The sequence below is a fragment of the Narcine bancroftii genome, chromosome 6, assembly GCF_036971445.1.
Source record: "Narcine bancroftii isolate sNarBan1 chromosome 6, sNarBan1.hap1, whole genome shotgun sequence".
Classification (NCBI taxonomy): Eukaryota; Metazoa; Chordata; class Chondrichthyes; order Torpediniformes; family Narcinidae; genus Narcine; species Narcine bancroftii.
Window position 1 is genome coordinate 27,360,688 of NC_091474.1, and position 13,820 is coordinate 27,374,507.

Sequence of the window (13,820 nt, forward strand, 5' to 3'; positions counted from 1 at the left end):
CTTCACCAGTCCAACCCTTTCTTGTGGTACGTCCGTTTGGGGGACAGACATTCCCCCTTACAGAACTCATTAACCAAAGAATAAAATTTCTCTCATGGAATTTATGTAGAAAAATGTAAATAAATAATCCTGCATTCTTTTGTATACTGCTATCAAATCTCCTCTTATTCTTCTACATCCTAACCTGTTTAAACTTCCCCTGTAATTCAGTTCCTCAAATCCCAGCAACACTGTAGTACTGTAAATCTCTGCACTCTTTCACTCTTCCTAAGATGGTGCTGACCTTTTTGTGGTTTCTTTACCTCCACCCCAAGCCCGTTTCAGAGAACCATCACGGTGCACAAGGACAGCAGTGGCCACGTTGGGTTCATCTATAAACGTGGGAAGGTCACGTCCATTGTGAAAGATAGTTCCGCTGCCAGGAATGGGCTCCTGACCGATCACAATATCTGTGAGATCAACGGTCAGAATATCATCGGCCTGAAGGTGAGGCGCAGATCACCGCACACCTCAAAATGCTGCAGTTACTGGAAATCTGAAACAAAGAATAGAAATGCAGGAAATACTCAGAAGGTTAGGCAGTGTCAGTGGAGAGAGAAATGGCTAACGTTTCAAGTCAGTAACCTCTTGTCAACACGGGGAAATGTTTTAAGAAGCTGAGAGGGAGAATTAATATTTTTTAAAATTTAGACTTACTGCACAATATCAGACCCTTCCGGTCCACGAGTCCATGTTGCTCAAATACCCCAATAAACCTACAACCCCTGTACGTTTTGAAGGGTGGGAGGAAGCAGAGCAAACCTATGCAGACACGATGGGAACGTAATAACTCTTTACAGACAGTGCTGGATTTGAACCCAGGTCACTGGTGTTGCAATCTTTCTTCTTTGGCTTGGCTTCGCGGACGAAGATTTATGGAGGGGGTAAAAAGTCCACGTCAGCTGCAGGCTCGTTTGTGGCTGACAAGTCCGATGCGGGACAGGCAGACACGATTGCAGCGGTTGCAAGGGAAAATTGGTTGGTTGGGGTTGGGTGTTGGGTTTTTCCTCCTTTGCCTTTTGTCAGTGAGGTGGGCTCTGCGGACTTCTTCAAAGGAGGTTGCTGCCCGCCAAACTGTGAGGCGCCAAGATGCACGGTTTGAGGTGTTATCAGCCCACTGGCGGTGGTCAATGTGGCAGGCACCAAGAGATTTCTTTAGGCAGTCCTTGTACCTTTTCTTTGGTGCACCTCTGTCACGGTGGCCAGTGGAGAGCTCGCCATATAACACGATCTTGGGAAGGCGATGGTCCTCCATTCTGGAGACGTGACCCATCCAGCGCAGCTGGATCTTCAGCAGCGTGGACTCGATGCTGTCGACCTCTGCCATCTCGAGTACTTCGACGTTAGGGGTGTAAGCGCTCCAATGGATGTTGAGGATGGAGCGGAGACAACGCTGGTGGAAGCGTTCTAGGAGCCGTAGGTGGTGCCGGTAGAGGACCCATGATTCGGAGCCGAACAGGAGTGTGGGTATGACAATGGCTCTGTATACGCTTATCTTTGTGAGGATTTTCAGTTGGTTGTTTTTCCAGACTCTTTTGTGTAGTCTTCCAAAGGCGCTATTTGCCTTGGCGAGTCTGTTGTCTATCTCATTGTCGATCCTTGCATCTGATGAAATGGTGCAGCCGAGTGTTGCAATAGCGTTGTGCTAACCGCTACACTAAAGAACAAAAAGGAGGGGAGGGGGGTGTTGGAGGACAGAAGGGTTTATATCACAAACGAAACTGGGTGAAAGAGGGCGAGTGAATAACAAGCAGCTAGGCTGGGGGAGAGCCCATCTATACATCGATGCAGTAATATTTAAACTCCTACATGCATTTCTGGCCAGTAACCATCCCAGTCATTGAAACATGGTCACAAATCAACAATTATAGTGATAACACAAAATTTGAGATTGTAGCAACTTTGATTATAAAAATGCCACAAAGTATAAATACTATAAAATAGAGTGAAACACAAAATACTGGAGGAACTCAGCAGGTCTCACAGCATCGATAAGAGGTAAAGATATTTAACCGAAGTTTAGGGCCTGAGCCCTTCTTCCTGAAACATCGGTTGCATATGTTTACCTCATAATGATGCTGTGAGACCTGCTGAGAACCTCCAGCATTTCTGTTTTTATCATAAAATAGATCCTGATTACGGCAAGTAATGAAGGAGAAGAAATTGAATTTATTGTCATGACCATGTTTCAGGAAATTCGTTGTTTTGCTACAGCATCACAGGTGCAAATAGAAATTATATCTTTTTAAAAAAGTAAATAAATACAAAAGGGTGGCATGGTTAGCATAGATGGAGGCGTAGTGGTTAGTGCAACGCTGTTAACGTGCCAGCAATCAGGTCCGGGGTTAGAATCCAGCGCTGTTTGTAAGGAGTTTGTACTTTCTCCCTGCGTTGTGTGGTTTCCTCCCAGGTGCTCCGGTTTCCTCCCACTGTTCAAAACGTTGTAGGTTAATTGGGCGGCATGGACTCATGGGCTGAAGGGCCTGTTACCATATTGTAAGTCTAAATTTTTAAAAAAAGAGAAAGTGAGGTAATGTCTATTGGTTTATTGTCCATTCAGAAATCTGATGGCAAAGGGGAAGAAACTGTCCTTGTGCTGTTAGGCATTCGTCTTCAGGCTCCTGGTACCTCCTTCCTGATGGTTAGAGTGAGGAGAGGGCATGGCCTGGATGGTGGGAGTCCTTGAGGATAAAGAGACATTGTCACTGATGTCCATGATGGTGCTGGCTGAGTTCACAATCTCTGTAGCCTTTTCCTGTCCTGGGCATTGTTACACTTGGAAAAATTTGCTTGAGTCTTTGGTGATTATACGAAATCTCCTCAAACTCCTCACAAAATAGAGCTATGGTGAGCCTTCTTCATGACATGGAGTACCCAGCACAGATCTTCAGAGATGTTGACACCCAGGATTTTAATCCTCTCTGCTACCAAGCCCTCAATAGTGTTCTCCTGATGTCCCTCTCCTGAAGTCCACAATCAGATCCCTAGTTTTGCTAATGAATAAAGTCTTTGCTTTTTGACATTTTTTTCCTATATTCCAGTCTGCACGAGCAGCAACTTGCCCGATCTGTGTAGCCACAAAAACCGATACGGGTACCCTGCCAGAGGCAGGGAACTTGATTCCTCTTGCACAGGAGAGTGGCTGCCGTGAACCTGCATGATCTTCATCTGTCACCAGGTGGGGCTGCAGAGCCAAGTGACGCTCATTGCTTGTGATTAGCAATTGGAGTCCACTATATTACAATGCAGTGTGTACCATGATTCCAGATTAGAGTTTATCATTACATTTGCACAAAATGCGCAGAATTCTGCACTCCCTGACTGCGATTTCCCTTGTGGCTTGTATCCTGTTTAGTTGCTGAGCCCCATTACCAGTGGCAGAGTAAATGATTTATTACACACAGTGAGCTGGGCACTGGGTACCTCAGTCGACGTACAGAGGGAGGATCAGTGGCAGGAAGCTCTCACCCTAATGTCCAATGCAAATAAATAATTAAGTTCAGCGAAGTTGACCAGCATTTGGAAAGAAAGGATTTGATCTGTGAGACTGGAAGACAACAGAAAGGCGATTACCTTATTGTAACCCCACCCTGAGAGCCTTCCTGGTAAACCTTGCCATAAACAGCCATCCATTTGATCGCATTTACTGTATCAAGGAAGCAATAACTGATCAATTAGGAAAAGATGAACATAATGAAACCTAATCCGTGTCCAAGAAAGTAGGTCAAATTCTTTGAGGGGCAACAGTGCTTCAGCGGGTAATGCCTCTGCCTCACAGTGCCACGGACCCGGGTTCAATCCTGCCCCCTGGTGCTACCTGTGTGGAGTTTTCATGCTCTCCCCGTGGGTTTTAAATTTGTATGTTCATCACGTTAACAGGCCTTTCCAGCCCACAAGCCCATGCCACCCAAATACCCCTGTTAACCTACAACCCCCATACGTTTCACCTGGGTGCCCTGATTTCCCCCCACATTATGGGGATTGTAAGTTATTGCCTCTCGAGAGAATGTGAGGCATAAAATAAAATGGAATTAGTGTAGATTTCAGACAAAATGAGTGGCGTAAAAACGAATAAAACACAAAAGTCTGCAGACATCGTGTTAAAGTAAAAACACGACGCTGGAGAAACTCAGCAGGTCAAACAGTGTCCTTTATAGAGCAAAGATAAAGATATATAACCTATGTTTTGGGCTTGAGCACCGAGATGGTGAACTATGCTTTATCTCCCCATGACTCTGAGGATGTGACAGGGAGAATTGATGGTGTGAATCCTTAGAGGCAATGTATTTAGATTTCCAAAAGGCATTTGACAAGATGCCACATAAGAACCTGGTGCATAAGTTAGTGGAGGAAGTGCATTATCATGGATTAAAAATCAGCTGTCACATAGTAAGTAAAAGAGTTGGAATAAATGGGTACTTCTTGGACTGGAGAGATATACTGGTGGAGTGGTTCCTTGAGATTGGTTCTTGGGCTTCAATCATTTACTACAGTAAAACTCCTAGTATCTGGCACCTATGGGGATTGGTAGAGATGCAGGATAAGTGAATTTTATGGTTGCTTGAGATTGAGTGTTGTATGATTGGCAAACTAATGATGAGACATGCCAATTTTAAACTTCCATATTTTTTACCTATTTATTTTCCACAATTTTTTTTTTGCCAGTTGCCTGAGACTGCCAGTTGCTTGAGTTCTAGAAGGCCAACATGGCCTGTTTCCGCACCGTAAATGGTTATATGGTTATGGTTATAACAGGTGTTTTATTCTAATTACATTAACGATCTGAAGGAAGGAGCAAAATGTAAGGTTTCAAGAAGGCAAAGAGCACACTGGCCTTTATTGTGAAGTGATTAAGTTTTGTTCCACTTGTACAGGGATTTGAAGTCACACCTGAAATACCATAAGATATAGGAGCAGAAGTAGGCCATTCAGCTCATTGAGTTCGATCCGCCATTCTATCATTAGCTGATCCATTCTCCCACTCAGCCCTGCTCTCCTGCCGTCTCCCCATATCATTTGATACCCTGACTATTTAGATACCTATCAGTCTCTGCCTTAAATACACCCAACGACCTGGCCTCCACAGCCACCTGTGGCAGCAAATTCCAGGGGTTCACCGCTCTCTGGCTAAAGAAATTCCTCTGTATCTTTGTTTTGAATAGGTGCCCTTCAATGCTAAAGTTGTGCTTTCTTTTACTTGACTCCCTTACCATGGATAACAACGTCACCTGGTACTCTGTCCAGGCCTTTCAACACTCTTCTGAACTCCAAGGAGTACAGTCCAAGAATACTGCTCTCAGCTTTTGGTTTCCTTAGCTAAAAGAAGGACCTCATAGCATTGGAGGGAATGCAAAGAAGACATATCAGGCTCATTGTTGCAACAGGAAGAAGTAAAACACAAAAATTCCTGGGATGTGGGTTGTCATTCAAAAAAGCTTAACAGTTTGGGTTTTTATTCTTTGGTATTTAGAAGAATGAGGGTAGACCTTATTCAAAAATCAAAAAAACCTATGATCTTCAAAGGATAAATACTGAGATATTTTCATTCATGAGCGAGTCAGAAAGAACAAGATACAATTACAAGGTAAGGGTGAGGTCATTTAAAATTGAGGTGAATAGAAAATTCCCTCTGAGGGTTGTGTATCTCTCAGGGCTGATCATTATCTATATTTAAGGTGAGATAGACGAATGTTTGAAAAATTGAGGAATTGAAGGTTATTTTGGATCTGGCACAGAAGAGGCCTCTGTACATCAGGCCATATTCAATGAGGGGCCAGGTTTGAGGGGCCAAATGGCTTCCTGTTGCTGTTTTCTCATTGTCTTTGTGTTCATGTGCTTCTGGTGTGACTACTCATGGGCTCCATTCCAAAAACAGCCAATGTGTCCTTGTCACCACCCCAGAACCTACAAGAAGACAAAGGCCTTTTCCAACTGAAAATTAGCAAGGTCTGCTTAAGTTCCACAACTAGAGACAAACAGGTCCTTTACAGACCCTAGTAAAAATATACAGAAATACTGAAGGAACTCAGCCAGTCTCGCACTGTCCATAGGAGGTTATATATTACCGACGTTTCGGGCCTGATCCCTTCTTCAAGATTTAAGCAGAAAACAGGAAGGCATCTGAATAAAGACTGAAGACTGGCAGGGGAAGGAGTCCAGACCAACAGCCAAAAGGTGTTTATTAGATATGATAGAGGAAAGGTGAAAATAGATTTTGGCAGACATGTCAGCAAGGGAATAGAATTGAAATGTGTGGCCACTGGGAGATTCACACTATTGTGGCAGACAGAGCTGAAATGGTCAACAAAGCTGTTGGTCTGACCTACTCTCCCTGCCATTCATCAGTCTTTATTCAGTTGCCTGTTTGCATTTTACATGTACCTTGAAGAAGGGCTCAGGCCCGAAACATTGGTAATATATTTTTATCTCTTATGGACGCTGCAAGATCGGCTAAGTTCCTCCAACATTTCTGCGTTTTTACTCCAATTACAGCATCTGCAGACTTTCAAGTTTTACTTCATTACAGATCCCATTCCAGTGCAAAATGGTGCTGTGCAAGATTCCATTAACTCCACAATGATTCCTTCACCCTTTCTCACTGCAATGCTGACCTTACCTCCAACAGCTTCCTGCAGGAGTGGAGTTAATCTATAGGTTTCACCACCTTCTTCTGTCCAGGTGGGATGCATCAATTCACACACAATCCTTCAAAGCCAATCCCACCAGTCACTCAATATTTCTGAGTTCCCTGTTCCACGTCTTTTGTGGGTCTGGACTGGACATTGTGACAAGACGTTGGATATTATCGGTTGTTCTCTTGTTTCACAGGACTCTCAGGTCATTGACATTTTGGCCACAACTGGAACCACCATTACTCTAACTGTCATGCCACATGTCATCTTTGAGCACATGATTAAAAGGTGAGTAAACCAATAGGACACGCCAGATACCAACTGGATGAGTTGTTGCCCTCTCAGGAGTTGGAAAGTGATGGGGAGCTGCAGGGGGTATTGGCCAACCTTGTGCTCAATGGCAGTCAAACCCTGCTCCAATGGGGAATCCTCATCTCCATTGCAGTTCACTTCTAGCCCCCTTTTCCATGAATCCCACCAGTGTCTCTCTCCATCCAGATTTCTGCACTAAATATACTTATGAACAAACAGGAAGTTTTGGCAGTATCTGGCCCTTGTACTCTGGGACTCTAACCCTGTCTCTCCAGCCCATCTAATATGCCCCATAACATAACTCCTTTTTCAAGATCAAACTTTGTTCAGCCTCTCTAATATTTTTCTGCTCTGTACTATGCCCAAAACGTGCTGGGGAAACTCAGCAGGTCACACAGCATCCACAGGAAGTAAAGGACAATCAATATCTTGGACTTGGGAATGTGGAAAAACTGGCGGGTGTTTGAATAAAAAGGTGGAGGGGGAGGGAGGGAAGGGAAAGGGAAGGAGGGAGGAATGGGGGGGAAGGGAAAAGGGAGGAGGAAGGAAGGGGAGGAACACAGGCTAACAGGCAAAAGGTAATGTGGATAGAGGTGGGAGGGTAGAAGGGAAAGAAGCTGAGAAGTGATGCGGAGAGGACAGGGCTAAGAAAGATAAGAGAAGGAAGGGAAGTGGGAGCTGGAGGAAAGGAGACAGAAGGATAGGGAAAGAGAGGGAGGGGGTTAATGGACATTGAAGAAATTGATATTCATGCCATCTGGTTGGAAACTGCAGAGGGAATATAAGGCTTTGGTCATAGAGGCTTACGGTGTAGAATCAGTTCTTTTGTCTGCCTAATTTACGCTGCCTGTGATACCTATCGACATTGATCCCATTTGCTCACAGTAGGTGCATAGCCCAATGTGCTTTTGATGATTCAAGCATTTGTCTAGATGCCTCTCCACCACAGAGCAGTGCATTCAAAACTCCCTCTTGTGAGAAAGAAGTTTCCCCACCCCCCCTCCAATTCCCTCTGAGCTCCTCTTCTCACTTTAGACCAGTGTCTCTTTTGTCTTCAACATCCCCACCAATGGAAAGATATTGATTTTTATTTTCCCCTTCATAATTTTGGGCACCTCCATCAGGTCTCCCCGCAACCTCCTCCACTGCAGGATGTCACTTTGCTTTGTGGAATGCTGCAAAGGTGAGGAGGTAACTCAGATAATGGTGTGTTTGTTCTTCTAGGATGTCCTCTGGTCTTGTGTCTCAGATGGATCACTCTATTCCAGAGGTGTAAGAGCTACTTGGCTTTCGAGTTCACTGCAAATGGCCTTCAGCAGGATTCCAGTCTCAACTGCCTGACTGGAACGAAGCAGTGAGACTTCTGTTCTGCCCTGTACATTACGTTGGTGTGGAAAGGGTATACTCTGGTCTTGTCTTCTCTCACTTTTATTCTTGGGATTTCTCTCTCAATGCATGATATTGGCTAACGTAATTATGGACACAATTTCTATCAGAACTTCAAGAGCAGGCAGTGCAAAAGGAACAGGTTTTCAAGTATAATTATGGATTAATAACCAATGAGAATTAATAATAGTTCTTGGAGTCATGTTATAAAAGTAGAAAGTATATAAAAGTATAAAAGTAGAATGTGGTACACAGTTAATCCATGACTAAAGCAGAAACCACTTTGAACACGAGGTGTATCGCATGACCATTGGTAATACATCATGCCCAGTTGCTGAGCGCACACACTACAGATGAGCAATTAGCAATAAAATGGCCGTCTGAGGTTTCTATCTGGTAAACCGAGGTGTGCAGAGTTGCTCCATTACCAACCCAACTACTTTAGCATCCGGGCAGGCTGACATTGATCCAGTTTCCTGCGCAAACTGGGCAGCAGTCTCATTTATGCATATCTATTGTTGCCACTCACACCAAAACTAATTCCTGGCAACTAATTCATGATCTCAGCATGAGAAATGCTGCCTCAGTTTTCTTGTAACTTTCAAATGTAGCTAATAGAAGCATAATGTTAATCATTAAAACTGCTGTACCTTGCATCACAAACCCTCAGGTCACAATTCTTATCAGTAGTGCAATTCAGGACCAAGCAAGGTACTATAACAACTTGTGTTTCCTGTTAAAGTGGCTCCTAAAGATTGTGGCACCAGACTAATCGATTATCCACAGCGGACAGAATGGCTGGAGGAACCCAGCAGGTCAGATGGCATCCATGGGTAGAAATGGTCAGTCAATGTTTTGGGTCTGAACCCTTTATCAAGACTAAGATAGGTGAAGTTAGATATATTAAGGGGGAAGCTGGGGGAAGGGCCCTGAGGAGATATAGGGCAGAAGATGTGGGAGGTGGAGAGACAAGTAGAGGGAAAGACCATTAGGAAGGAAAGAGGGGAAGGAACATTGTTAGAGAAAAAAATGTCCAAGAGTAGGTAACAAAGAGATGGAAACAGTGGAATCAGATGGGGGTTTGTGTTACCTAAAATCAGAAAAATGTTCATGCTGTCTTGAAGGAATATGATGTGTTGTTCAAGAGTACATTTGGCCTCACCCTGACAATGACTGAAACAGAGGTCAGACAGGTCAACTGTAGGAATGGTTGTGGGAGTTGAAAGGGTTACCTGCAGGAACCTCAAATTTAGACCCACAGAGTTCAGCAAAGTGGTCATGCAATCTGGGTTTGTTCTCACCAATGTAGATTTTCCAGACTATTGTATGTCTGTCAATACACAATATTTTAAGAGTTCAAGGTGAGCTAGCTGAATTCAGAAGGAGTGTGAGAAACAAGACTGGTGTATTTAAAGGAGCATGGGAAGTGGTCCTTGGGGTGTTTAGACTGTGTGTGGTGAATGGACCTCTGGGGTGTTTAGAGTGTGTGAGGAATGGACCTTTGGGGCATTTAGAGACGGTGGGGAATGTGCCCTTGGGGTGTTTAGAGAGTGTGGGGAATGAGCTCCTGGGTTATTTAGAGAGAGTGTGGAGAACAAGCCCCTGGAGTGCTTGGAGAGAGCATGGGGAATTGGCCCTTGGGGTGTTTAGAGAGTGTGGAATAAAACCAGGTGTGTCTGATGCCAACCCTCAGGATTTTTGAATGAAAGGGGAGTAGAGTACTTGGGAGTTACTCTATTTAGCATCTTTAATCTTGTGTAAGCTACAAAGGGTTAATGAAACAGGTGCACAGGACATGCCTGAAGAGGTAGTGCGCAAGGAACTTAAGGGAGGAGGAGAGAGCTAGGGCTGTGGGGTACTCCAGAGCATGAAGTGGGCAAAAGAACAATAATGTTCAGTAGGTAAAAGAAGTCAAGGTGTTGTCAAACACATGATGCCAAAGAGAAACAAATGCTGCAGCAGGGGGATTTTGTGAGCCTGGGAATTCCAAGCTGAGGTCTGATTCCCACCCCCAGTGCTCACAGTGCTGAGGACCCTAGATACGTCAGGTTATTTGTCCCTTGATGGGAGTGGGGTTTATCCTAGGTGAAGCTAATTTTTTTTTCTTATTCTTTCTCTCTTCTTTGGGGGGGAGGGTTCCTCTTATTTTGTTCTTTCTCTCTATTATCTTTCTATTCTTTTTCTCCCTTTGGTTCAACATTGAATTTGCATTTTTGCAGTATTATTGTAATTTTTCTTTCTTTATTATAATTGAATCACATGTTGACTCTTCTCACTTTCTTTATGTGGATCAATATTTATACTGTTTTGTTAATATTATGGATATTGATGCTTTTCTTTTTGATTATTCTTCATTTTGACTGCATGTTGATTAAAAATTCTCAATAAAATATTCAAAAAATATATAATTTCAGATTTGCTGTGTCCTGTAGGAAGTTGGAGAAACATTAATCTTTATTGAATTTTGAATGTTTAATCTCATCATGATGTTGACACATTATGTTAGTTCAACTAACCTAAAAATGTTTTGCCACTGATTTTCATTTGTACTCAGCATCTGATGCCTCCCGTGTCAGTGTCCAGCAATAGTCGGCCAGCATTGATGGATTCCAGTTGCCTTGATACCACTTTTCCACAGTCTCAATGTCCTGGTGAAATCTTTCACCATGTTTGTCACTAACTTCACCAAGATCAGAAGGGAAGACGTCCAAGTGCAACTGCATGTTGCACTTGATAGTTTTGTATGCTTTTTTTCTTTGGAAAGGATAGTAAAAGTAAAAAGACCCCCCCCCCCAAAAAAAAAGATTAAAAAAGCAGTACTACTCCCTTCTATTTTCAGGAAGTGACCAATGCCACTAAGTGGCCAACGACTCCGGAAGGAGAAACAAACAAAACCATCTCCCCTGAACAGAATAATAAGGAAAAAATCAACAGTCATCAAAAATAACTCAATTTCAGTTCATTTGTGACATTCTATGAACCATTTCTTCTCTTGAGCCAACTTCACCTGTTGAGAAAACTGATTTTGACTCCCCTTCTGTTTGTTGTCAAACAATGAATTAGCAAATAAAAGAGCATAATCTTCATCAGCGAAGAAATGTTTGAAATTCTCCATTAAAAAAAAAACTAAGTGTGGCAGGGTATCTAAAAGTGAGGTTATAACCTTTTTTCCATAACACAGCCTTGACAGGATTAATAATGGTTTGACTCAAATCTGCATAGAAAAATGCTGTTATTTCCATCCAATAAAGGGGTCTGGTGTTTTCTTGCATTCTGTACTGCAACTCTCAATATCATTTCCTTATCTTGATAATGAAAACATCTAATTAGAATACAGCATGGCTGTTGACCCAGAAAAGGCTTCCTCCTAATAGCTCTATACCACTCCAAACCATTTGGAAAATATTCATTTCCCAAATCTTTCTGAAAGAATTGTACCAGATCTGAACCTTCAAAATCTTCAGGCAAACCCACAATTTTCACATTATTTCTACGACTTTGATTTTCCAAAACATCATTTCTTTCAGCAATTCTTTTCTCTAAACTTCCCAAGCAATACAAGAATCCTCCAATTTGCCAACTGTGTCTTTCCATTGCACCACATCATGATAATCTTGAAAATCTTCAATTTTTTGAAATTTAATCAGAATTTTATCCACCATCTTCACATATTTTAAAGCATTAGTCTTAATAATAAACATTTCTTCTTTCATACTGCTAGATCTTGTTTCAAATTGGTCTTTAATAGACATAAAACCCTGACTCATTTGAGTTGATAATGTTTGAATCTGTATCCAATTGACTTAATGAGTCCACATAATAAGAAACTATAGAAGCTCCAACTTTACCTTCTTCAGCCACATATTGAGATTGGGGCCTTCCCTGATGTATCACTGTCTCCTCTTTCTCCGTTACTGGTAAAGTATCCTCTTCTTCATCGATGTAAGCATTTGTTCAACCTGTCTACGGGGTTAAGACTTCTCCCTCAGCATTCCAGAAGCACTGGGCTGCAACGGTTCAGCCTTCCCCACAAGCCATGTCATGACCTGTGTCACGCACATGCATGGAGATCTGCGCGTGCGTGGTTGATCTTGTAATTCCGAGAGCTGAAGCTACTGTTTTCGAGCTCCAGCACCCTCTTCCTTGGTTCCCCGAGGAGGTGGCACTGGAGTTACCTGAAACTTCGCTGGGACTTGCCGAGTTGATCTTGGAGGAAGAGGAGGCGAGTCTCCAGGATCCACTTCTAAGGTAGGCCCCAATTTCTCAGTACTTATCGTTTCTTTTGGAGTCACTTTCTTCATTGAATGTGTCCTGTTTTTTTCCCCATAGTTTCTGTTATAATTCATTTTTTAAACAAGTTTTAATACTGTTTTTTATTAAAAAATGTCTAAAAGTCAGAAAAATAGTTTTGACGGGAGATGTGTCTACGTTTCCCACCTATGCCATCATGCCACGCACGCCCCTCCCGCTCCACCGATGGTTTTGTATGCTTGAAGCACATTTAAAAAAACAGGAAATCACAAAAATAGGTTATATATTTTAAAAAAGTATGATATGAAATGTTAAGGTGATTTTCATATCCATAAAATACACCCAAAACTGTTTAGAAAGCAAAATCTTTGTTGTCCAGTTAATGCATCAAATGTAGAGCAACCTGAACCATGGGTTAACCTCTCCTCTTCTGAGGAAAGACCCATTCTGTGTTTCCTGACAAAATTTAACATGTACTGGGATTTTTTTTAACTACAGCATTTACACAAGGAGCTCAGAGGTTTCATGTGTTTTATTTCATGTACACTTCACGCTGATTGCTACAGAATCAGTGGTACAAGTGACAAAAAGAAACAGAGATGAAAGCCCTCAATTGTCTGTTGGACAGCAGCAGGGTCTGCGTTAGGCTGGTACACAGCAGACTTCAACCCTTTGTGACCAGTGCCTTGTAAACATACACACACCTGTACCACACACATACAACACAAAAACTTAGACAGACCCAAAACAAAGACATCAAATTAAATAATCACTTGTTTTCTAGCCAGAACTTGACGCTGCAGTGCATGAGCAGAGGGAAATCTGGCAGGGTAGGTATGTCCCATTAGAAACAGGAAGTGAGGTTCCTCATTCAGGAACACACAAAATATATTTGGACACATCATCCCCTCCCAACCACTTACCACCCTGAATTGGGAATGTAACATTGTGTGTTGGATGATCACTTGGCCCCATCAGCACAAGGAGTGCCAATGAATCATGGGGTCTTTTTTATCTTCTGTGGGTAACAAGGAGACTGGGCAAAAATTCCAGCCATCCCCACGCCTTACAGAAATAATTTAAATTGCTACACTTCTATAATTATAATTTTCTTTAGAGCTCATTTTAAACCACGATGAATTCATATGTTTCTGAACATTTAGAAAGAACATGCTGGAAACTTCACTACCTAATTAAGAT

The 13,820-nt window shown here is 42.6% G+C and overlaps 1 protein-coding gene across 2 annotated transcripts in view; it reads left to right on the plus strand.

Moving 5' to 3' along the window:
* LOC138735870 (syntenin-1-like) overlaps nt 1-10,777 on the plus strand; it is a 29,022-nt gene extending 18,245 nt beyond the window's left edge. For both annotated transcript variants that reach the window (XM_069884410.1, XM_069884411.1), the window contains exons 7-9: nt 315-486; nt 6,868-6,959; nt 8,208-10,777. In XM_069884410.1, coding sequence (XP_069740511.1) covers nt 315-486; nt 6,868-6,959; nt 8,208-8,259 — 316 coding nt within the window. In that variant the 3' untranslated portion in view covers nt 8,260-10,777. The remainder of the gene's footprint in view (nt 1-314; nt 487-6,867; nt 6,960-8,207) is intronic.
* Nucleotides 10,778-13,820: the final 3,043 nt, after the last annotated feature.